At 40.4% G+C, this 22,438-nt stretch overlaps 2 protein-coding genes across 3 annotated transcripts in view; one reads left to right on the top strand and one right to left on the bottom strand.

Moving 5' to 3' along the window:
• Positions 1 to 980: 980 nt before the first annotated feature.
• On the top strand, positions 981 to 2,828 carry mrpl33 (mitochondrial ribosomal protein L33). Its single transcript, XM_018695183.2, has 4 exons — positions 981 to 1,120; positions 1,473 to 1,491; positions 1,620 to 1,726; positions 2,288 to 2,828. The coding sequence occupies exons 1-4, from the start codon at positions 1,099 to 1,101 to the stop codon at positions 2,335 to 2,337; spliced, it is 198 nt and encodes a 65-aa protein (XP_018550699.1). The 5' UTR covers positions 981 to 1,098; the 3' UTR covers positions 2,338 to 2,828.
• A 9-nt stretch (positions 2,829 to 2,837) lies between these two features.
• rbks (ribokinase) overlaps positions 2,838 to 22,438 on the bottom strand; it is a 35,684-nt gene continuing 16,083 nt past the window's right edge. For both annotated transcript variants that reach the window (XM_018695180.2, XM_018695179.2), the window contains exons 7-9: positions 17,261 to 17,352; positions 11,139 to 11,327; positions 2,838 to 3,250 (exon numbers count right to left, since the gene is read on the bottom strand). In XM_018695180.2, the coding sequence (XP_018550696.1) occupies positions 3,077 to 3,250; positions 11,139 to 11,327; positions 17,261 to 17,352 (455 nt within the window). In that variant the 3' untranslated portion in view covers positions 2,838 to 3,076. The remainder of the gene's footprint in view (positions 3,251 to 11,138; positions 11,328 to 17,260; positions 17,353 to 22,438) is intronic.

Below are 22,438 nucleotides of genomic sequence, written 5' to 3'. Positions count from 1 at the left end.
CAGTTGGGAATGAGGAATAGGACCTTGTATTGATGTCTCTGAGAGGGCAACTGTGATGGATAAACACAAAAATGTAGCTGAATATGATGCCCAGTCTACAGACTAATTCAATATTCTTCAGCAAAATGAGCCTACAGAATAATTGAGCTCCCATGGTTCTAAGTTTGGTGAATTAAATCCCAGAGTAAAAATATCTTTATGCTTTTTGTTGTTGTTGTTGTTGTTGTCTTACATATCCAAGATCGAAAGCGACAGTCTGACATCCATCCTCAGTGTTCCCTCCTACTTCAAAGAGACCAGCGGTTTCTTGAAACTTATTTATAGATGATGTACCAGAACCACGCCTCCCGCATGGTCTCGTTTGATGTCCAGCACTGTTCAAGACTTTCCATTATCTTGCCAATTAAATAAGCCCAGAAACAGAACAACTTCAGAACTCTGAATTAAATGGTAACACCCAACTTTTGTCTTGAAGCAACTAGAAAAAGACACAACCTCATTTCCATGGTTTTATGACTGTATCACCTCAGTTTCAAGACACATCAAATTAAGAGTGCATTCTACTCACACTCTGACCTGTACTTGTAGTTGTGATATTTCTCCACTGATTCATATGCCTCTTGTGTGCTGACTGACAAAAGCAATTACCTACACATAACTGAAGCCCACCTGCTCTTAAGAAAACAGCCAATGTCTCAGTTGCAGCCTGGAACTGCTGAATTTCCTGTACTAATAAGTGACAAATGTTTTCGGTAGGAAATTGGAAAACAGGCAAAGAAAAGAACACAGAACACATTTCTTTATCCACCACTGCCCAGGTCTGCCTCACTAAATATTATTTTGTATTTAAATTCCCATCATTGCCACATCTGCCAATCTTCCTTCAGGGAATGATTGTTTGCTTTCCTATCTCATTAAAATACATTTTCCTCTTGTTTTAGTCATGACTGATTGATTTAGTATTTTGGTGAACTGCACCTTTAAGGAGACCCGGAAGTGGTTGTTAAACCGGACGTTCTAAATCTTCAATGTGACTTACCGTGGTACACACTGTTATGTCTTAATACTGTGTACGAGTAGTGGTTTAGAGTCTACAAAATGTTTCTTACCACCGTAAACTGTGAGTATTTTGATCACTGTATGTTGATATTCAGAGAGTCGGGAACATGCTCATGCAGGGCTTTCTCTAACGTAGCTAAATGAACCAGTCCTTTAGCTTTAACTTAGCTAGCTGTCAGGTAGTGCCCCAGTGCTAGCATTGTTACCCAACGTTATATTGTCTACGGTTCTACCTCTGTTTACGTTTGAGTGAATTATCGGTATTTCTGTAGTGTTTTTGTGGTATAATGTTCTGAGTTCCTAATATTAATTTAGTTTCTGATGTGTATGTAGCGGTTAGCTTCAGCTAGTCGCTCACTGTTTGTGAACTTGCTAAACTCTATGCATGTGCTCTCTTTTCTTCCATGTCCCAGTGGCTAAGGCAAAATCAAAGTGAGTAAATGTTGGTGAATATATTAATACTGGATGCGTAACACTTACTATATAAACCTTCCAGTATTGCGAGTCACATCACTCACAACACAGTCACATTCACCTTCTCTAATGTTTTCTTCCATCAGGACCATCCTGGTGCAGATGATGAGCGCGGCAGGGACAGGTTACTTTTTCAACACACGGAGGAACCGTCTCAGAGACAAACTGGTGCTGCGCAAACATGATCCAATTGGTAAGATGTGACTAATCAGTTTGTATTGCTTAAATGCCTTATCTCCTGTTACTAGGGTTTAAATATTTGGGGAAAAGTCATTTTTAGACCCCAGGTGGTTTGGATGCACTTTGTTTTAAGTCCCCTTGGACAAAAGCACCTGCCAAATAAATGTAATGTAATAATGCCACTCAAGTCCATGTTAAGTAAAGCAGTGTAGCAGCTTGTCAGTAAAACTACAACTTGGACTCTTCATTGTGGCAGTTAGCACCTGTGTGATAGGAACAGGCAGTTGTAGAATTTATTAATGACCTAAAGCAACAGTCTTGTGATGTGACTGCTTGAACCAATATCATGAAAGTATTATTCAATAATAATAATTATCACTTAACAAAAAGGGGCCAGGACAGTTCACTTTCTATGTGATGTCAGTTACAAGCTTAAGTTGTTGTTGTGCACCAGAACACAACTACCCATCCATTCTTTAATATGTAGTTTCTGTATTGTTTATAGAACACGTTTTCCTGTTATTCCATTGAAATCCTGCAGCTCATATGTCAAATCTGCTTTTTCTCTTTGCAGTGAACAAGCATGTCCTATTCTTTGAGAAGAGGAAGATCAGATCGATTTAACAATGTACAAAAATACATGGACAACCTACAAGGTTTAAATGGACGATTTCTTTTGTCATGGATTGTACAAGGTATTGGTCAGTCCGTTCTGATTGGCTGGCTGACATGTGTCCAGAGGATTTCTTCTTGGATCTGTCAGAAGTCTTCTCCTCTACCCGCTGCACCAGTTCAGCATGGTGCAAACCCCGGCCGAGCTTCAGCAAAGTCTTCATTACCACCACTTAAAACAAGAAACTACTACTCCTGTGTAAAAGTGAATTAATGGAATAATACTACATAGGTTTTCAGCAGAATTATAAAGTATCACTGATTATGATTCAGTTAAGTGTTGTAAAACTGGTAAATGTTCCATGAATCATTTGTGAAATAGGATCTATTTGAGGTTAATTCAATAAATTGAGTCATTATGTACTGCAGATGCTTAAGTGTTAAGATGCTTATCATATATTGAACTGTTAAAAAATATTGAGATTAAAAAGAACAAAAACATACATGTGCTGTTTCATCATATAGACACTATTCATATAAGTTTTATTGACAGTCAAACTGACATCATGTTCAGCCTTACGTTAAAATAACATTTGTTACATCATTAACAATCCTCATTAGAATCAGAATTTTGTTCTTTCTCACATTTCTGAAAAGCAGCTTATTTCAGAAGCCAGTGTTCACATTCAGTAAGACCCACTCCAGACTTGGTCCATTGGTCCACTGGTGTCTACTTGCTGATACGCTGTTCTCAGAACAGTTCAGCTGGGAGGTCCTTTTTGAAGGGGTAAGACGTCTGTGTGCCGATGGCCTGCACACTCACTGCTGCCACCTGATTGGCTCTGTGGGCCATCTCCTCCAGAGGCATTATGGGACAATGAGCCATGTAAAATGCCAGTGCTCCAATGAAGCTGTCTCCAGCACCCTGGGAAGAAACAATATTGTAACAATGCTTTATTAAATTTCACCTCTGGCGCAAATAGTTCCTCTGTGTAACTCCCCGGCCATGTGCCTACTCAGCAGAATCAGAAAATCAGGGTAGGTTGCAATGACAAGTGCATATGAGGAGGATTTAAACAGTGATCCCGTGTTTCATTTTGTATTCTGAAGATTATTGGAACAGTCTGGGTAAAAAATATGAAATAATGGGAGGGTTCATTCAAATTCAATGAACTGTGAACAGTAGGGGGTGCTATGGCATTTGTCAGCTGTTTCTCGAGCTCCTGTACTGTTGCCTGAAGCTTTAACTAGTAAGAATTAGTTACTGAATTTTTTTCCCTGGTGTGAAAGCGTGCCTCAGTCAGCTCTTTCAGAAAAACATTTGTATTATGGGCATTAATCATTTTCACAAACACCTCAGAATGCTAGCAGAGTGATAAATCAGATGTAATAAAAATATCTTAAACTTGGTATGGCAGTTACAAAGCATCCTTCAGCATTTTGAAAAGCAGAACATTTTAAAATGAACATGGAAAGACAAAAAAGTTAAACCAAAGTTAAATTACAGTGTGTTCTTATCTGTTTAAATGACTGATTTGAAAAAAATTAAATAAAAACACACACCATGACACTGTACTGTACAATTACCGAATTAAGGTTAATGAACAAATTGAAATAATATCTAATCATTCAAAAAGAAAGGAGATAAAAAGAAAAAAGAGGGCAGTGATAGCTAATAGCTCTTTAAAGTCAGCTGAATAGCACATGCATGCTTTAATCACCCGTTGGTGGCTTCACCATAACTGCTAACAGTGCTGGTTTTGGCTATCTCTATGAGATAAATCATCCTTTTTTTGCTCCTCATCTATTGATAGAGATGGAATGTGCCGTCTACGCCCTGGAGGGGGGTTGGCTGGGACAGGACACCAAGAGAGGGGGGGGAGGGTTTGCTGATGGGAAAAGGCACAATGGTATGTGGCGACACGCTCATGTTTAACCACAAATGGCCCCCCGACACTGGTTCTCACAAGCCTGCTCCATTACTCATCACTTCGGCTCTCAAAAGAGTTCATTGCACTCTCTCTTCTGAGCACCTCTGTGAGCCTGCTCCCCTCCCAACCCCCTCACCCTCCAACCTCAAAGTAACCCTTGTGTCAGAGTGAAGGTTGCCAGTTGTATAGGATGATTCAGTGACATGAGGCTAAAAACTAAAACCCTGACCCCAGTCGGGCACAGAGGGCCATGCCCTCTGATAGACAGGGCAGCAGGAACAGAGAGGGCCAAACAGAGGCCATGATAGATGGGGGCACCTGGAGGGCACGGCACAGAAGACAAGCAGATTCTCATACAAACACCTAAAGTGGTATTTAAAGCAATCTTTGTTCAACCAGATGATGGATATCAGCAAAGTATGAAGAAAATAAGTGCTCTGATTTGACATTTGAAGAAGGCATTCTTTAACCCCACCTCCACCACTGGGGTGACTCCTGGACTGGAGAGATACTGGAAAGAGTGAGATCAGAGCTGAAACATTTCACAGGCCTGGTGGATTTCCATGTTTAAAGCCGTGGTGTGTTTATGTCTCCTGTCTGGTAGTTGGGCAGGGCTAACAATACAGCCAGCATTTGGAAATAAGGCTTTGGTGAAGCAGTCCCACTGGTTTAGCTCTGGCCCGTCTCCCAGTTCACGCGTCGCGGTTGAAACGGATGATACCATTCTTGAGTGGGGGGTTGATGCGTGGGAATCAATGACCAACGGAGCTCAGTACAGTGAGGAGGCCACATTTAACTACTGTATTAGGTGGTAGAAAACACAAACTTTTGGTCTGTATAATCACGGCTACACCATTATTATTACGCCTCTTCATCTTTATTTTACATTTCGTATCACCTGTAAGCACTAATCTAGTATCAAATCCATCCACCTTTGTCTAGTCAGACTACAATCGGGTGGGGCCAAAACAGGCTCCTAAAAGTTAATACTAGTATTTAGGGCTGAATTTGCTTAAAGCCTATCTTTAAACCTATCTTTTATTTTGTTGCTGACAGTTAAAATTTGATAATTTCCATGTTAAAAATAAAATAAAATATTAACTACCAACTGAAGAACTGTATTCTCTTAGGAAGGAAAAAAAAAAACATGCAGCGTTTCACTGGTTCATTGGTTGCCTCACCAATTTGTACTAAAGGTTTTTTCATGAGGTTGTCTCAGAAATATGTCACTCTTCTGTTATTCTTTCATATTTTTTTTTTAGATTATGTAGTAATATGTTTGGTAACACAACAATTCCTCTTAGATATATACTAGCAGAATCATTAAATACATCAGAATGGAGAATGAATGTCTGCTTAAGCTACTTGTTGAACTTTATGTGTGATTTAATCTGAAATATATTTTAGCTGCAAGTTTAGCAATGAAAAGGAGAAGAATAAGAAGAGAAGAGAATGGTGCGGGTCAAAGTTTCTGGAGTAACAGCAATTTAAGGTCAGACTGTATCTACAAGAGTTGTGTGGTAGCATTAATGAGGGGTCAGGAAGATGTCTGTGCCTGTGTGTCTTCTGTATGTGAATGCACACACACAACCACACATGCTAATAATCCTGGAGTCCCATGACATGGGCCCAGATTTTGGTGAACATTCCTGGGAAATACCAGGATCTCAGTTCTTAATATGTACTGTTCTAATATTCGTCAACATCTTACATCATGTCCAATGCACATGCCAATGCTTTAGTGTACAGTATGAAACATGACTGTAAAAGTGAGAAAACAATAACTTTTAAAGCTAGATAGCCAGCCAGATTTTTAATGACAAACTTAAGTCTGCCAGACTTGTGTAACTAATAAAACTGGGGGGGGGGTCACTTTTATTTGACAGCCTGTATCTTCTTTTTTTCAGCCAATCCACATACAAATAAGTGGACCACTTGCAAAGTAACAACACAAGACTATACTCTTCAATCTATAGGTCATTAGTCTGTATGAGCTGCCATCCAACCTTTCTCTGTCTTACCAACTACATCTCCTTCCCTAAGACTGGCATGTGACGCTACTGGATCCAGTGAATGAAGCTCAATGAGGCTGACAAGCGCTACCCCCTTCAGCCCCGCTGCCGCTGCCCTCGACACAGTTTGGTGAAGGTTAGATCTGGAGGCCTGTCAATCAAGTGACACAAGCGCTTGCCGCAGATGAGCCGTGATGCTCTTGTTGGTCGGCTCTGTCCGCAGCGTCTTGACCTCCGTGGCGTTCCTCGTGCCTGTTTTCTGCTGATACTCAGACTGAAGTTAGGAATTAGGATGGCAGACGTGTCTGTGAAAAGCTCGCCAAATTAACATGGTTTGATGTGTTTGCTGTGTGACACTGCAATAAAAGCATGTGATCAGAGAGCCACTGAACTTTTTTGCCTTGTGTGAATTAACCCACCTCCAAAAATCTGCTTTTCTAGTTAAATTCCATCCATCAATTCTTTTTTATGTGGGAAAGACTGAAATATAACTAAGTTAAAATGAGTCACCTTGGGTCAACAGTGACAAACCTATAGCCAGAAAGCTTTCCATATGATGCTACGAACACTTTTAAAACCAATAGGCTTTCACTGTCAAAACTCCAAGGAATTGACCTTTTTTTAAAGCTTCTGACAACATTATGAGTGGTGTGTGTTTGGAATAAATAGGAGAGCTGAATAGTTAACACAAGAAGCAATAACTGCCATGGCTGTACAGACAAACAAAGGACCGCATACAGAATCTCAGAAGTCCATCAACAGGAAATCCAAAGACAAAGACCGCAGTCGCGCCCACACACTTTGATTGACAAGTGATCTTTGTAAAGTGCAGCACAGAAACACCACAGCAATGAGCACTAAGCACCGAACGCAGACAAAAAAAACAAAACAAAAAAAAACCTATAGAAAATGCAGATCTCAGAAAGAGCTCCACACTTGATCTTTCATGTTTGAGAGTCTGCTGCGCCCACTGAACCTTTTGAGCCTCCAGAACCTGTGACTGTGTTTCTCACCTCAGAGGCCTCCTGCGATCTTGACTCCCACCCTGGTATGACAGATGGAGCTATGTGCAGTTAACTCCTGAAGCCTACGGCCTTTGTCAATGAAAGGCACCCTGGGGAGAGCAAAGACCAACTGAGGGGCAGCGATGACTCACAGTGGCTTCCACGTCCGGAAGCTTCCCGTAAGACTCGCAAACAGCCGGGGACGACTCCTCTGAAGCAGCGAGGGAGGAAGATTCCCACATCAAAAACACATTTAATTGGATTAATTAGAACTCTAACATCTTTGATCCACCTGCACTGCTTTGTCTTCGTCCTCTTTCACCCTTTTGTGTGTAACACTGATCATAGTGACTATGCTCTGGCAGAGGACTGTCCTGACATCTGGGCTGCTAAAACAGCAGCTGCTGTAGCATGTGCAGTCCATTATAACATGGTGATGTGGCAGTTTTCTGATTGTGTCATGCTGACCCAGAGTTTGCAGAGCTGAGGAATGCAATGCTCAGGAGGTATTCCTTTACCTCTGGCTTCCAGGAAGGAATCATGCAATCGGTCCTTACATGTCTCCGGTCACAGGAGAAGACTGGGAATAATTTGACCGTACAGCTGTAATGTCTGGTTTAGACAGTGCTGTCTACCTTTCGCCCTACACAGTGGACCTCCCGGAGCAGTGGAAACCAAGGCCACCCAAGTCCTGCTGGGGCTAAAAGGCACTGGGTGTATATGTTTGTGTGTGTGTGTGTGTGTGTGTGTGTGTACTGTAGCCTCATCTAACTGTCCACACAAAACAGCCAAGGCTCTGATCTCAGTGAGGGAAGCCTGTACTCAATTTAAGACAAAAGAGAGACAAACGGATGAGGCGGGAGGGATGAGGGAGACCCACAGTAGATGAGTGGATTTGCTTTGTTATTCATCCAGATTCATGACCCTGACTCAGCCCATAATTGCTTGTGCCGTGTAAAATGTGTTATTCAGACATTTGCGGGAGGAGCAGATGATGAAATAGTTACAGTCATGTGAGAGCTTAACGATTTAGCAGCCATGTTGGCAGTTCATTAACCGAGCTCCATCAGTCAGAAATACTCCATCTGGGATGAGGCGATGAAATTCACCCAAATAAAAATGGTAAAAAGGTGGATTGTGTGTTCATTCTGATTAGTAGCTTGTCATGCCACCCGTGGCACCCAGCTTGAACAGCAGCCTAGCTAAAATAGCGAGAAACCGCAAGTGACTCACTGTGTTGATATCGAAGAACTGTAGCCGAAAAATACGGCTTCAATTCACAGTCCGATACCAGTGAAACCAGAGAGGAACAGCAAGACAAATCCTGGTGCTGACAATCTCAGAGCCAGTCTTTCAAAAATCTCTATCATCTCTAAAGAGATGGGGGAAGAAAAACAACACAATCAAAGCAGAATAACAGACGAGCTACAGTAATCATCACTAAGAGGCCTGAGTTACCAGAACAACCTCTGAGAAGTGAATAATGATCCTGATAACAACCCGTTGTTTTTCCCCTCTCCGGTAAAAAAGAAACGAGAGGGCCTTACTGGAAGAGGGATTATGATGTCCAAAAGAGTTAAACACTCCTGAATTTATTGGCCCATCAAAGAACAGAAGGGGTGGGAGGGATGAGGGTGTGTGTGTGTGTGTGTGTGTGTGTGTGTGTTAGTCTAAGCGGGGGGACATGCAGCAGGCCCAACCACAGCTTTTTGCTGACTGATGCAGGCCCAAGAGGTGAGTCATGGGAGAAGGAGGAGGAGCGGTGGGGGTGTGTGTGGGGGGGGGGGGATTATTTCTCCTGGGGGCTACTGGGAAGCGGTGGAGAGTGAAGACAGCACAGTAGGGAAGTTATGTCTGTCTGCTTAGAAATGTGGGGGCACGAGGAAGGTCACACACCGTTTAAGAAAGCGAGCCCTTTGTTCTTGAAATGACAAAGTGACCTGGGATAGTGAGTAGATGCTGCTTAGTTCAGCTGCAGTTCCTTTGGAGTGTGTCTGGAAACACACCACAACACTCCTCACTTTCACAATATCTGATGTGGCTTTCATGTATGCTTTAACTGCACTATACTGCATGTTGAGTGGCTCTTGGAAATTATAGCACAATAAAAGTCCCCAGGGGGAACTATTCAGTAAAAGAATCCATTACACTAACAAGCTTTAATCAAACCTGGTACTAACAAAGAGGTGATTAACACCTCTGCGCGATGACGTATTTGGGCGGTAGAACATAGGCCCCACAAAACCCTCAGAGACAGGATACGCAGACATCAAGCCGAGGCTCCTGTGACGAAAACAAGCCACAGAGGCCGGTGTGATATGAGTCAAGTGACGCTGGCCTCTTTTAAAGATTAGAATCAGGGAGGGGAAACAGCCGGTGGTCACCACATCCCCAGTGTTCTTAAAGTGTTCTGCTTGAGCAACAGACAGATCTGGAGCACCACTAGTACTCAGAGTACCAGGGGTTGGGCAGATAAAATGTGTGACAGTGCTTTGCTGTGGAACAGTGGAATCTGAGGATTTTCTGTTAAAAAAAAAAATCCCCTCTGTTGTTGCTGTAAAGGACATTTTCTTTTCTTTTTTTAACATTCCTCTCAGTGTCTGTATTACAGTAAGGAGTGGGCTGGATTACATAATTTTCCATTTAAAACATTTTTCCTTTTTACTTACATGGTGAGTGCTATCACTTCTACTAAAAAAAATACACATGGAAAATTTTCAAAACAGTGTAACCAGCTGCAAAATTGACTGCTGTAATATTTCAAATTATTATCATCTGAAGAATTACAATACATACATACACTAAATATATATATATACACACTAGTAGAAAGTATTGAAAATAAATAGCAAAGGATATTACTCCCACCCCCGACCCACCCACCCATCTCTGCTCTAGTGAGGTTATAATGTAGGCACAGTGCTGCTTTGAGCTAAATGCCAAGGTCACCATGCTAACATGCTACACACTGTCACTGGCACTGACACTATAGTAGCACCACAACCAACAATTCACTGATTAATCTACCGCTTATTTGACAATTCAGTCATAAATTGTTTCTCAATTAGTCAGTCAATTGTTGTAATTAGTGAACATAGTGAAAATCATCTGTCTCAGTTTCCTACAGTCCAAGTTAATGTCTTCAAATAGCTTCCAAAAACCCAGAGGTTATTCATTTTAGATCACATAAGACAAAAAACAGCACATCCTCAGGACTGAGAGGCTTAAAGGAGGGACTGTTTGGCATTTGTTTGAAAATGATAAATAGATAATCAAAATAGCTGCACATTACTCCTCTGTTGAATAACTAATTGACTCATCATAATAAATATTACATGAATTAGAAATGTGACCCGATGGTCGCAGATTGGAAGGGCTCACCAAAAATCATAGCAATTCATCCTGAGGTAAACAGCAATGTGTGATCTGAATTTAATGGCAATCCATGCAATAGTTGTCTGACATTACAATGGAAAACACAAATGTCAAACTAAAGGGATCACCAGAGTCAGTAGGATTTAACCTACAGTGGATGTCTGTATGTAATTTGATAGCAGTCCATCTAACAGTTGTTGAGATGAGTCTGGACCTGAACAGTGGACCAAGAAACTGACATTGTGAGCTCTAAACATGCTAAACATTCTCTGGTTCAAACTTGAACTTAAAATGTGATAATTTACTAATTTCTCTGCAAACTGAAATATTGTTGGGTTTTGGGATGTTGGTGGAGCCAAAGACAAAGACATCATCTTAGATCGTTCTGTGCTTTTTTTTTTGTATTATTTCCTGATATTTTAAAATTTACCAGAAATTTGAACATTTACCAGATTATATGAATATATTTACAGTGTACATATCATGCTTACCGTTGTGTCCACTGTTGTGACCGCAGTAGTTGGAACGTGTTTAGGGGTAGACTCCTGCGCCTTCAGCACCACACAGCCTTGAGGTCCCAGAGTGATGATGACGGACCCACAGCCTCGCTTCAGCAGCTCCTGACTGGCCCGATGTGCCTCCTCCACATTAGCTACGGACGAACCAGTCAGCAGCTCAGCCTGTGGAGGACAGCGTCAGAAGTGCAGGGGTTAGACACCGGGAACATACTGTATAATCACATACACAACACACTCTTCATTTAAACATTCTTCTCATTTAGCATAAGATGATAATGGGACATTATTTCTTTGGAATTTTCTTCTAGACCAGTGTTTTTTTTTCTTTTCTGGGTCAGGGAACCAAGTTAATCAGAGGTTAGGAATTAAAATTAAAGATAGAGCAAAACCAGCACTGGTGTGGGATACTGGGTGGATAAATAAGGAACTGCATTATGGAAATTCCCCAAGGCAGTACCAAGTACCAAAGGCTGTGTGAAACATACAAGATATCAAGGCAATGCTTTGAGTTTTTGTCTTTTTTAAAATCAAAACTTACAGTTTGTTGAACACACTTCAGTACATCACAACCATTTATTGTCTAATGATGCCTAATTAGTAGCCCATTACAAGTCTATTGCTTACTTGCTATAGTTTACTGTTTTGCATTAACAGTTCTGGTATGAGTCAGCTCTTAAGCACACACTGACCGTGGCCAGACAGACTCATAAAACACATTAAGCCTGTTAAGGATTTGCTGGATCTGTGAGCAGTCTGCGGGCCAAGCATTTTCAAAGAGTAGATCCTCTGACTATGCTGCTTCATCTGGCTCCAAAATGACTAAACAGTGACAAAGCAGCAGACTCTACAGCTGATGTTTGAGGAACTTCAAGGCAACACAGAACCACAGCAGTTCTCTCCAGAGTAATTGGCACTCCTCATAAGGATCCACACTATCTTATTTTCTGGAGTTTAGAGGCAAAAGCATGTCAAGTTTATTTTCAAAATACCAATGTCTCTGTATTCTGATGATGATTATGAACTGTTTATCTGACAACAACTTTGGTATTTTACTTAATTCAATTTTACAAAGTTTCAATGTGTTAAACTGTTTCACTGTTTATTAGTGTGAATACATGTCACTGAATTAAGACAGAGTTAATGCAACTAATGTTAGCAAACATTTCTCCTCATTTTTGGATACCATTTCCTTAGTGAGCAGAACAGAATTTCTCATAACTATCACCACCACTGCCATGCATATCAAATAGTAGGAAGAGAAAAAAAAGGAGAAAGCAATGCTGTTTCTTTTCTTTTGATGACTGTCAGTGTTATAATATACTGAGTGTCTGTCAGAGTAGTGTAAATTGTGGTTGAGTGCTGTATGATTTTCTGCATTACAATATGGCTTATGGTATTTTAGAAGATTACTGTACTTAATAATGTGGATATCTAAGCAAATTGATGCAATGAAGTACAGAGTCATTTCTTTGCCTTGTATGAATCTAGAACACACTGTAATGCAATGCCCTACAAATAAAATAATAATAAAAAAATAATAATAAAATTCAAAATTCATTGTTATTCTAAATAATTTCAAATACTGACTCTGTTACATTTGATATATAGGAAATAACCACTGCAGACTCTGTTTTGATGCAAATCAGTTAGTGTATGAAAGCATTATTTAATAATAATAATTATTTAATAATAATGTACAGTCGCAACTCATTGTTACTCACTTGTCCTCTCAGTTTTATCTATCACATAAATAATTTATCACTGTATTGTGCTAATAAAAATCAATATAATACCAAAGAAAAATAAATTATCTGGTATAAATCAAATAATGAATGACTTATGTTAATTATTTTATGCAACTTATTTAACAAACAAAAAACAAAAAAACAAAAAACAAAACATCTAATTAAAAAATCTTGTAATGGGACTAATAGAAATCAGAAGTGGTTTCATGTGTTTTCCAAGTGAACTAAATCTAATAATCAAATCAAATCAAATCAAATCAAATCTAATCTAATATAATTATAATTTAGGGTGGACTTCCCCTTTAATTTTCTACAGTGATTACAGATGTTAAAATCCTCCTGCTTAAAAGACACAATGACAAAAACATATAAGCATAAAAATTGTCGACACATTTCTTGTTTCTTTATGCTCCTGTGAAAGTGAGCTGTGATCCTTTCAGATATGTGGATGACAGAAATGTGGATCCATTTTGGCACGTGAGGTTCTCAGGTGGACATCAAAGATAATTCCCCTCACTATGAAGCACTTCAGTGTAGAATGTGGGCTGAGGATCAAAGAGTGCCTGCACTTTGTCATCCTTAAGCCCCCCTATCACCCCTCCTTACCCCTAAGCCTGAGCATGGTACACTGAGACCACACACAAACACACACACCTGTACAGAATGTGTGCCAGCCATAACCCGACAAGAGAGGGTCAAGACACGGCTGACACTAGCGTTGAATAGGGGTCTGAGGATACGATCCCTCGTGCTTTTGTGATCTGTCAAAGTGAACAATGACCTTGGACAGTTCAAAAATAAACCGCAGAGTGTATCCGTGCTTTCAGAGCCCGCAGCACCCCAGTGCTGTCAGATGCCAAAAGAGAAAAAGAGCCGTTTTGTTAGTCATCAGCTTCACACCAGGGCAGGGAATCAATCTACCTCCCTCTGTGCACAAGAATATGAGAAAGTTAAATTATGTCTCTCTCGCTGCCTGAGTATGTGTGTGCTTGTCACATACACACACAGACACACACACACACACAGACACACACACACACACACACACACACAAGTAAGCAGCTATTTTTTAAAGCATGTGACATAAAGCTGTTGACATGAGTGTATTTGCAGGGATGTATGTATAAGGGTGGAAATTAACAGTTGTTTTGTAAACTTATACTTTTGACAAGGAGTTTTCATTTTTGCTTTACACACTGTTAAGATGTGAATTTCAAGTTCTTTTCAGTTTCATCACATAAAATATCTCTTGTCACTGAAAGGAGATTGTACTTTTTCTAATTAGTTGGTTCCTGCATAAGTACATGTTGACCAAAGCCTTTTACATTGCTATATTGTATTACTGATTACAAATTCTGTCAGGCATTAAATCACTGACTGAGAAGTAAAGTGAGCAGAATAATCTCATTTTGGCTGCTAAAACATTTACAAAATGCACAGGACCAGATTCTCTTCTGGATGATCCATTCAAATGTGAAGATCCATTAAAACATTAGTATATTTAAAAGTATTCAAATGGTTCACAGCTGTGTACATAAAGAGCTTTACAGCCAGAAGTAGAGTTCCAGAGAGCGTTGCAACAACAAAACATCAATATATGTACCAATATAGAATATTCTTTTTCTCATTTACAGGAACAAGATTTAGACCAACTGCAAGCGGTTTGTTTTTGTTTTTTTTTCAAATGTAAAACTTGTATCAAGAATGGGCAAAAAGTAACCCTCCAAAAATATGAATGAATATGAATAAGCTAAAAGTCTGTCGTGCCTCTGGTTGGTGACCTCACATTAGCTGGTGAGGCTCATAAGTACAGTAATATTTAGTGCCAGAAAAGTACACACATACTTTTAGAAATTAATTCCAATATTATACTGCAACTAACCACCATACCATTATACATTATACGGGAGGTTGCTGAGTTAACAAATACTAATAGTTAAAAGTAAACTTTTAAATTTACAGTGGGGAAAATGTACTAGCCATTGGATACACTTACTTCACAGCCCCATTGCTGTAACAGTAATGTTAAAAATCATATCAGCTTTTTCATAAATAGGAGGCCAATTGTTCAACTACGGTTTAAAGACCATTTTAAAAGCCTCCTCACAACAACAATGATTCTGTCTAAAAAAAAAAGCAAGGCAAGGAATACAAGTATTAAACAACTTAAATCATGGTTACATAAAAACCAGACCAGCACATATCGACCACACACTAGACTTCCTCAGGGTCAAACAATCTCACACACAGACGAGTCAATACCACAAACACCTGCTTCAATCACACATTTTGTTTTCTGCAGCAATATCTGGCTTGTTTATTACATCTGCAAAAACTACGTGAATGAACACTGTGTCAAATTTCATAGTAATGACAATTTTTATACATATAATCCCTTTACATGTATAACAAGTACACTGTAAAACATCATACAGACACACTCTTCTTGTTAACTTAATGTTATTTTAAGTTTTGTTCATTTCAAATTAATTCAAATTAAAATGTCTAGTTTTAATTTTTCTGACCACAATGAAGGTTAGTATTAAATTCAGTCCCTACCCCTGTGCACTCTGAATTTACTTGGAGTCACTGGGAGCAGCCTTGTATGTTGTCTGAGCATTTAACTAAGTCCAGTTAACTCACATGTTTAAGGCAGCAGGGGAACTTAGTTTGTAAGTTGCAGAAATTTAAACTTATGTACAGTGTAATGCTGTCTCAAAAAAAAACATGAACATGAAAGAAAGGAAAAAAAGATAAACAAGAATGTGTTCAATACATTTTGGTCTTATAATACTGATAATAAATGTTACAATTTTGGGAGACATCCATTGTTCATTTTACGTGCCATACATGTCATGTACGTAAAGCTGATTTAATTTGTCTTTTTAAAAATTTCAATCAGAGTACCAACAGCTGTCCCTGACTGTGATATTTTAGTGCTCTTTCCATGCCTGCATACAGCATAATGCATAACATGACTGTACCTCCATGACCTGACACCATTGGAAAAAAAAAGAGAAGACATGTTGCGCTTTCGCCAACTCTCCCTTTCATGTCCCCACACCTGGCTGCAGAGTCTCTCCGCCCTGCATCACCACATCAAATAGAGGCTCGCAGGCAAACTCACATCCACTTTATCCCTGAGGGGGTGGCTGACTCAGCCAAAGAGCACATCTGCCCTGTTGTTTTTACTACGATTCCCATCTATTCCTGCCCCCCGTCACTCATCTGTCATCACCTAACAGTCAAGACACAAGGTGCAATGACACCCGTTTTTACCGTAAAAGGGTGGAGAGATACTTACTCCCCTCTTCATACCAGAGAGTTTACATGTATGGCTGAGGGCTACAGTAGGCTTATTGATGTGCTGGTGGGGGTCATGACCCAGGAGGTAGAGTTGAATCACTGTGAAAAGGTGTGTATACGTGTGGGCGCTCATAACATCTCAAACCTCTGATCTTTTCCTTTCACAGAGAAGGAGAGAAGAAATATTTCTGTCTGTACCTGACTCAGAGCTGCACAACAAGTCTTCCAGTCTCAGTCTGAGTCGTGACCGGACACATTTTAACAACATGATCTGTTCATTTTAATAATCAATAATGAGTTAATTGACCTATCAGCATCTCTCCTGCTCTTTACTGAATTTGGGAAAGTTTACACTGCAACCTCCTCAGCCAGTGTCACCTCAGATAGCTTCATGTTTGCCAAACTTATGCTTTAGTCCTCACCCTTATTTCCATGACTTATGTGAATCATCACCTGGTGAGGATGCTGACTTTTTGCTGCTTTGTAACATGCAGCTTTAGCCTCAGTCTTTTAGCACATTATCATAAATGCAGTCATCCACCTCATATTTAAGACACATTTTACAAGGTTATTGTAAAAAACGAGTTAGCAGGAAACATCAAAAAGACAGTCAGAGATGGAACTTTCAAGCAACACATGGGGTTAATGTTAACTTAATTAGCTTGTTAGCTACAGATGATAACATCCGGTGGCAACAGCTGTCATTTCAGACAACAAAAAGGTTGAAGGCTAAAAATGAGAGGCCTGCTCTTGCATGTCTGTGTACAACGTTTCAAAAAGATTTTTGATGGTAAATCTGCAGATGTTATCACTGTGAAGTGCGTATGTGCATTTACAGTAACAATGCAATATGCACAGTTTTGCTGAATACGACTGGTTTCAGCTTCCTCTCTGCTTCCTTGGAAATGTGAGCGTGTGCATGTGTGAGCGAGGCTGAGGCATTGTGTGAGGATGCATAAATGCTGCTGTGATAAACACTGAGAGCTATGTGTATGTGTATGTGTGTGTGTGTGTGTGTGTGTGTGTGTGTTTGTGATTCATCACCTCAGACTCATTACAGCAAAACACATCAGAGACTCTGTAGAAATCTGGATCCAAGTCAGGAATGGCCGGTGCTGGGTTGAATATTGTCTTTACTGCAACAAGAAACGAGGCTGTAGTCATTTCACCATTTTATTGACCACAGTGTCATCATCATAAACTACAGGCACAGTATAACATGCGGCCTTTAACAAGAGTTAAAAATACATATAATTGTTCCTGATAATAAACCTGTTTATAGTTGTCAGCTTGCTTTTAAAATGATACCGTTTTGATAATGTCCCTCAGTGACTCATTTTACAGTTGTGTGATGTTTCTTTTCCATTTGCTAAGCTTCACTGTCAAGGTCTGGCATTACCTTAATTAAACTTGCAATGGGAACAAAGGCTAGTGGGCTACCGCTGGGGATTGCTCTCACAGGCAAAGCTCAAGTGGATAAGCTTCTATAAAAAGACACTATTTAGACGATTAAATTAGCATTCCCTGGAAAAGAACACTATAGAAGAGAGAAAAAAAAAAGGCTGGTGGAAACGGCCTCATCCTGTAGGTTTTTGTAGTACACTGCAACCCCTGCAGTTCCAGGACTGTGTGTGTGTGTGTGTGTGTGTGTGTGGAAAAGATTCAACATGAGGTACATAACCCTATGTGTGTGTGTCGGTGTGTGGGTGAGATGAGTTGTGACCCTCTCTGTATGTGTTGAGGAGTGCAAGAGAGGGAGAGTGTTTGTCAGAAGTAATCCTCTGTACGTGTTGCACATCACTGTCTTATGCATATTCATGAGCACAGAGCATTAATGCATCTAATACCATGATTTCTGTGTATGTGTGAGGATAAGCCCAGCTTGACGAAGCGATTAATTCTGATATCTCTGTGTACAAAATAAAACCTCATGAAAGTGCATGTGTGTGTGTGTGTCTGTGTGTGTGTGTGTATGAGTGAAATATATGTTCAGCATTGGTGACATCAAAGTCTGTTGTGTAAAAGTGTGTGCCTAGTTGCTGTGTGTGTGTGTGTGTGTGTGTGTGTGTGTGTGTGTGTGTGTGTTTGCGTGGGCACATAAGAGAGCAGCTGCGTGGGTTTGTGCAGGGCTTTGGCCACCTGGCGCTTTGAGGTGGATACTGGGCTGCTCGCGAGTAAAAGTGGAAATAATGTCTCTCTTTCTCTTTTTTTTTTTAAAAACACACACACACTCATACTGTACTATATGCATACCCACAAGAGCCAAGGCCATGTCACAAAAAAGTGACACTGGGCTCTTTCCAGCTCTCTCTCTCTCTCTCTCTCTCTGTCTGAATTGCTCCTCAGTTTCCATCGTTTTGGTTTCCAAGACAAGTGCGACATCTCTGAAATGTGTTGCCTCAGTTTTTGATAAATGGAACAATCTCTGTCATCCCCCTCGCCTTTCTTTAGCCTGCTGTATCTGCTCAACATCTCATCTCTCACTACAGACACTGTTTTACATCTCTCTCTATTTTTGTATTACTTGCTATTGCCACTTAAAGGATAATGAAACTTAATGAACAATAAGAGTGTGACACATTCCTGCACTGCTCACTAAACAGACAACAGTACTTTTCAATGTTAGCGCAGAGGTTTCACTACCACTGAGACTACACTCACACCTATATATGCTGCTGAGGGTCACAGTGTAAGTTAAGATGCTACTATAATGTGTTTAACAGCCTACAGCCAGATTGCACTTGCTTGTTCTCCAAACACAAAAAGAGTGGACAGGCAAGGGACTTGATCAGTTCCACATGCAGTGAGTTCAGGGATCCTTACAGCATAAGTCTGGCATTATTCTAGATTTTTATTACTGTCAACAAAAACCATGAGAAGACCCAAACAAAATATGATGATACTTTCCTATTCCCTTATTCTGTCTGTGGCATTGAGTTCCAAAACCATTAGGTCCTACTGAATAGGTCCATCTTTAAAAATGAGTAGCAAATACAAAATTTGTATATTCAGTATCTAACTGATGTGAGAAGAAACAAGTTTGAACATCTGCTGATGAGGACAGTGTGATAATCTTAAAAAAAAAAAAAAAAAGGCTCAGTAATTTCCTTAAACAGCTGGGCACTGTAGTTTTTAGTGAGCATTAGTCAAAAAGAAGTTGGTGGTTGTTTGTTGGTGATGATTTTCAGCAGCGGATAATACTCATCTGTGTAGTGAGAGTGTGTGTTGGAGAGTGTGTGTTGGACTGACTCAAAACCAACTACAGTGTGCATGTGATGTGTGCTTAATATTGAAAATGGAGCTCTAGGCACTTGTTAGTTGAACATTTCTTTATTGGTTTAAGTCTTTTCACTGGATTTATTGGCAATAGGAAAAATACAGAATAATACCAGCCTTAGCCTTCACAGAAAAGAAATATTTTTCAGGCACTCTGAAACAGACCAAGGACAAAAAATACATTAAAAGTATTTATTTATTAATATTTATTTATTGGATTTGATGCGCTGGTGTCTCTGAGTCTGAATGAACAAATGAAGAAACTTGTAGTATAATCATTGTGCTTTTATTAGACTGGCCCTAATGCAGACCATATTAGCTCAAAACACATCAGATTTATCGCATTACTATACCCAGCTAAACAAGGAGTTTGCTTTACTGTACCCTGACAAATAATATATTATATTATATAAATAACAGTTTAAAACTCTACAGTTTAGAGGAAGAGATTTCAGCCTTTCCTCAGCTCTCTCTTCACATTTTTCCAGTGTTCTTCAAACGTGACAGCAGGTAAGTATACCTGGACACATGTAAACCCTGTGCTGATTATGTAGGCCTGATTATGCTGTTAATTGGAGTAATTGGCATAACATATGCGGAGTGATTCACCGACATTAACAGACAGCCATCAGTCACAACATCGAGTGACGCACTAACCACGTACTGTATGTCATGATTCATGTAAAAGGCTAACTCGCGCTGTTGCCTTACTCAGATTATTGTAAATAATCATATTATTATTTGTAGCCGTGGACAGAACCAGTGGGAAGTCTGATGTTGACTTTCACTATCTGCTCCCAGCTGCCATCTGTGGCGTGACCACAGTGTTTGCGTCAGGCATGTAACCTCAGTGCCAATGCCAGCGCTCATGAAGTATACATGCAATAAGACTACACAGGATGGAAGCTAATCAATATACACACAAGAACAGCTTGTGTGAAATCCCTAATACACTGATGCATGGAGGAATCTGCCCCTCTGATGCAATGAGCTACTACTGCGGACGTCACATTAACTGGCATGCTGGTGTCAGGTTGCTTTGTTTTGCTCACCAGGTGTTTGTGAAACCACACAAAAACACTCACAAGTACACACACACACACTCACAGCTGCTGGGACAGATGTGGTAATACTGGGATGTGTGCATACTGAGTCACGTCTGGCTGAGTGTTTGTGCGTGTGTGTGTCATGACTCTGGGCTTTTTTATCCAGAGGTTCAAAGTCTGGTTGCTCATTTGCAGCCGGAGCAGTCCAGAAAGCACTAAAAGACAGCAGTTTGTTGCTGTGGACAATTTAGGAGGAAAGGTGGATGGAAAACAATGGCAGAGGGAAAACGGAGTAAGACAGAGATCACTCACACACGCTTACAAGCAAACACACACACACACACGCACACACACAAAAGAAATGAGTCATCAGTGAGTATGTGAAAGGGTTTTAAGAGGCTCTAATTGCATCTGGTGAGAAATATAAAAGCGGCTTCTTGCTCAGACAAGGAAGAGGGGGAGGAAGACGTGGTAAAGACGGAAGAAGAAAGAAAGAGTGAAACTATACAACTCCTACCATTTGCTTGGAATTAATTTAATTCCATTAACTTCTCTCTATTAAATGGTAGATGGTAATAAATTATGTATATACATATGTTTTCCTCTCAAGTAATTACATGCAAGAAGAATAAACTCCTCTTGATAGGTTATCTTGACAAGTGTTTCTGAGAGCTGGCATCCACAGTATGTGTGGCTTGATGGTGACATTTGCGTAATTTCAGCGGCGCTTCACCCCCGCGTCATTAAATCCTCACCGCCAAACCCATTAACACCCATTCTCTCCAGAGAACTCCATTTACGCAATGCTCTGGTGCGGCAATGTTGGGGTGGCATCTTTGCCAAGCGTCTTCGCTCGCCTTGCCTCTCTCCTGGCGCCACATGCCAAGCCTAATCCCGTGGTACGATCGACACGGTGAGGAAGGGGGTGGGTGGTGGGGGGGTGGGGGGAGCTTGGGGAAAGAGGGTGGCGCTCGGCTAGGCCATCTGGGTATCCCATCTGCAACACGGTTATGGCTGCGACTCTTTTGCTCTGGCAGCCTGCAGCGAGCGTTTACCAGCGACAGGCCCTGATGACAGGGGCGAGAGGCTCCCCAGACGTCTCGAATGACGCGGAGGGCTTCTAATAATAGGATGCTGTTAAAGATGATTAGCTCAGTAACCTGGTTATCAAAAAAAAAGGTGGAGGGAAGGAAGGGACGGAGGGAGGATGGAGGTCTAAAATAGGACTTTGTTTATGTAAGACAACAAGGATCCTGTTGACTTTTAGAGATGTGTACAGACATGGTGCTTGATGTAGAATATGAGCAGCAGGGACACAACAAATACTTGTGAAAATATTACAATTGTCCACTCCTCACACTTAACTTGATAAAGGGACACAAATCAGTGAGAAGCCTGTCACTAAAGAGTGTAGGAAAGTGTAAATGTGGAATACAAACAGAGAAATGACGATTTATCTTCTCATCCTCTACTGTGTTTTTCCATCCTACAAAATGGCCAGCCATTTTTTTGTGCAATTAATTTGCACGTCAATTTATTTTTCCGAACTGTTGTGTTTTGCTATGGATACTTTCATCCAGCGACATCCTAAAAAATATGTCCACAACTGGTCATGGTGAAGCTTCAGCTCTTGAATATTCACAGACGAGTATGTCGCACTCTCGCATCCTGTATTCATGTCGTGCTGTATGTGAAAAGAATTGAACTTTTTATTTGTAACATAATTTTAATGCTGCCTGGAGCTGCATTCAAAGAGGGGTACAAAAATGTATCTTCTGACTCTGAAACACTCCTGTAGGCTTGAAAGTTGGCTAGAAAAACGTGCTTCCTAACAGAAAACAGAGGCCAGAGTCGGCTTGAATTTATACCACATGGAATAGATTCCAATAGTTTTCCAAAA

This window comes from Lates calcarifer, linkage group LG19 (assembly GCF_001640805.2).
Source record: "Lates calcarifer isolate ASB-BC8 linkage group LG19, TLL_Latcal_v3, whole genome shotgun sequence".
In the NCBI taxonomy this organism is placed as follows: domain Eukaryota; kingdom Metazoa; phylum Chordata; class Actinopteri; family Centropomidae; genus Lates; species Lates calcarifer.
Note: the sequence above shows the minus strand (reverse complement) of the source record. Positions and strands in the feature narration are given on the sequence as shown.